The 1,952-nt window shown below is 21.0% G+C and overlaps 1 protein-coding gene across 1 annotated transcript in view; it reads left to right on the forward strand.

Annotated features, from left to right (window-relative positions):
- Positions 1-1,581, forward strand: part of NAEGRDRAFT_82368 (uncharacterized protein) — a gene marked incomplete at both ends in the record, with an annotated part of 2,562 nt that extends 981 nt beyond the window's left edge. Inside the window, 4 exons of the mRNA XM_002668199.1 lie at positions 363-596; positions 726-746; positions 834-1,357; positions 1,534-1,581. Of these exons, the coding sequence (XP_002668245.1) occupies positions 363-596; positions 726-746; positions 834-1,357; positions 1,534-1,581 (827 nt within the window). The remainder of the gene's footprint in view (positions 1-362; positions 597-725; positions 747-833; positions 1,358-1,533) is intronic.
- Positions 1,582-1,952: the final 371 nt, after the last annotated feature.

The following is a 1,952-nucleotide window of genomic DNA, read 5'->3' on the forward strand; positions in this document are numbered from 1 at the left end:
ATAAATTATTATTTATTATTATTATAATAGAATAAGTTGTTGTAAAATGTAATAGTATTGGTTCTAGAGAGGTTGTAATAATAAATAGTATTAATCAGGTTGAAATTGTTTTATTTGGATTGATAATAGTTTCAGAACTGTAATACAAAATTACTTTTTAGTTTAGAGCGACATTTTGTTGATTCTCCAATCAAAGAAAAATAAACTACAAACACACTCTCTCACTTGAATCTCTGCATCCTCTTGAGAGAACATCATCATCATCATCAACTACAACTACAACAATATAAATAGTAATAGTAGTAGATAGTATTCCGCATCAAATTAGTCTTGTAATAATTGTAAATATATAACAATGATAGAATCATTAGATTCACAATCGTATGATTCTAAACAGTCACCAACAAATCATCATCAACATTATAATACTCATAATAATAATAATAATATATTAAATAATAATAATCAACAACAACAAGAACATTCTGAAATATTATCATCATTAGCACAAGAACAACAAGAACAACAAGTTGATGAAATACAAGATAAATCAATAGCAACTAATGGATCTAATTTAATATCATCTTCAACAAATAGTTTACATTCAATTTGGAATGAAAAGTCTAAATTTCAAAAATTAAAATATTATTTAAAAATACCATTATTAAAATCATCTAAATGTATTACTATTATGAATGTTTTATTAATTTTATTTATTTTACAAGGTTTATTTGGTTTATTTTCATGTATGTTTTTTTAAATATTTATAATTTTAATAATAATTTTAATAATATTTTAATAATTTTAATAATAATTTAATTAAATTTAAAAAGCATTTATATTATTATATACAACAGGTGATAATTTAATAGTACAATCAAGAAGTAATCAAAAATTACAAATGAAATCAGTAATTGATTATGAAATTGGTGAAATGGTTAAAAGTACAACATTAATAATGAATCAATTATTATATCAAATTAAAAGTGGTGGACCATTTGATTTAAATAATAATATAACATGGTTTAGAATATTTTATTATTTAAAAAGATTATATGTACATAAATCACCTTTGAAAATGTTATATTTTGGTAGATTTGATCAGAGTTTTATTGGTGTTGAAGTTGATTTTGTTAGAGTACTTTTAAAAGCATCAACATTTACAAATTTAGAAAGAATGGGAACTGATTATCATTTAATTTCAGATCCAAATTTAATTTATTCACCTTCCAATATCATTGAATCTAAGAATTGGACATTAGAAGTAACTAATAGAGCATGGTATTCAATATTTACAAAATATCAAACATCTAACAAGACATTATCAAATGTTAAATGGAGTCCACTATTTTCAAGTGTTAGTGGATTACCATCTATTACATTATCAATGCCAATCTATATTAATATACCAACTAGATATTTATCTACCACTTATTCACAAAATAGAATTATACCCTATTTTCAATCAACTTTATCAAATAATATTACAACATTACCAAATATAAATTCATCTTCATTAATAACATTAAATAGATATTTAAATATAAAAGAATCTATTTTAACAAGTGGAAATTCAAATGATTTATCAGATCCAATTATTAAAGAATTATATAATAAAATAGATGTATCTGATTATTTATATGGAACAATTGGTATACAATTATCATTGGATGAATTAGCAAGTAGATTAAATCAATCAACAATTGAAGCAGGTGTTTCTTTAACTTTAATTATAAATTCTAATGCTGATATTGTTGCATGTACTGATTTATTTTATAATTTACAATATAATTCTAAATTTACAAATCAATCTAATTTATCTAATTTTATTATACATTCTATTTTAAATCATTCCATTTTAAATTATGATTTTTTAAATAAAATTGAAACTTATAATAATAATAATGGAAATACAAATACAAATAATGGAAATACAAATACAAATACAAATG

The sequence above is a fragment of the Naegleria gruberi genome, assembly GCF_000004985.1.
Source record: "Naegleria gruberi genomic scaffold NAEGRscaffold_502, whole genome shotgun sequence".
NCBI lineage: Eukaryota > Heterolobosea > Eutetramitea > Acrasida > Naegleriidae > Naegleria > Naegleria gruberi.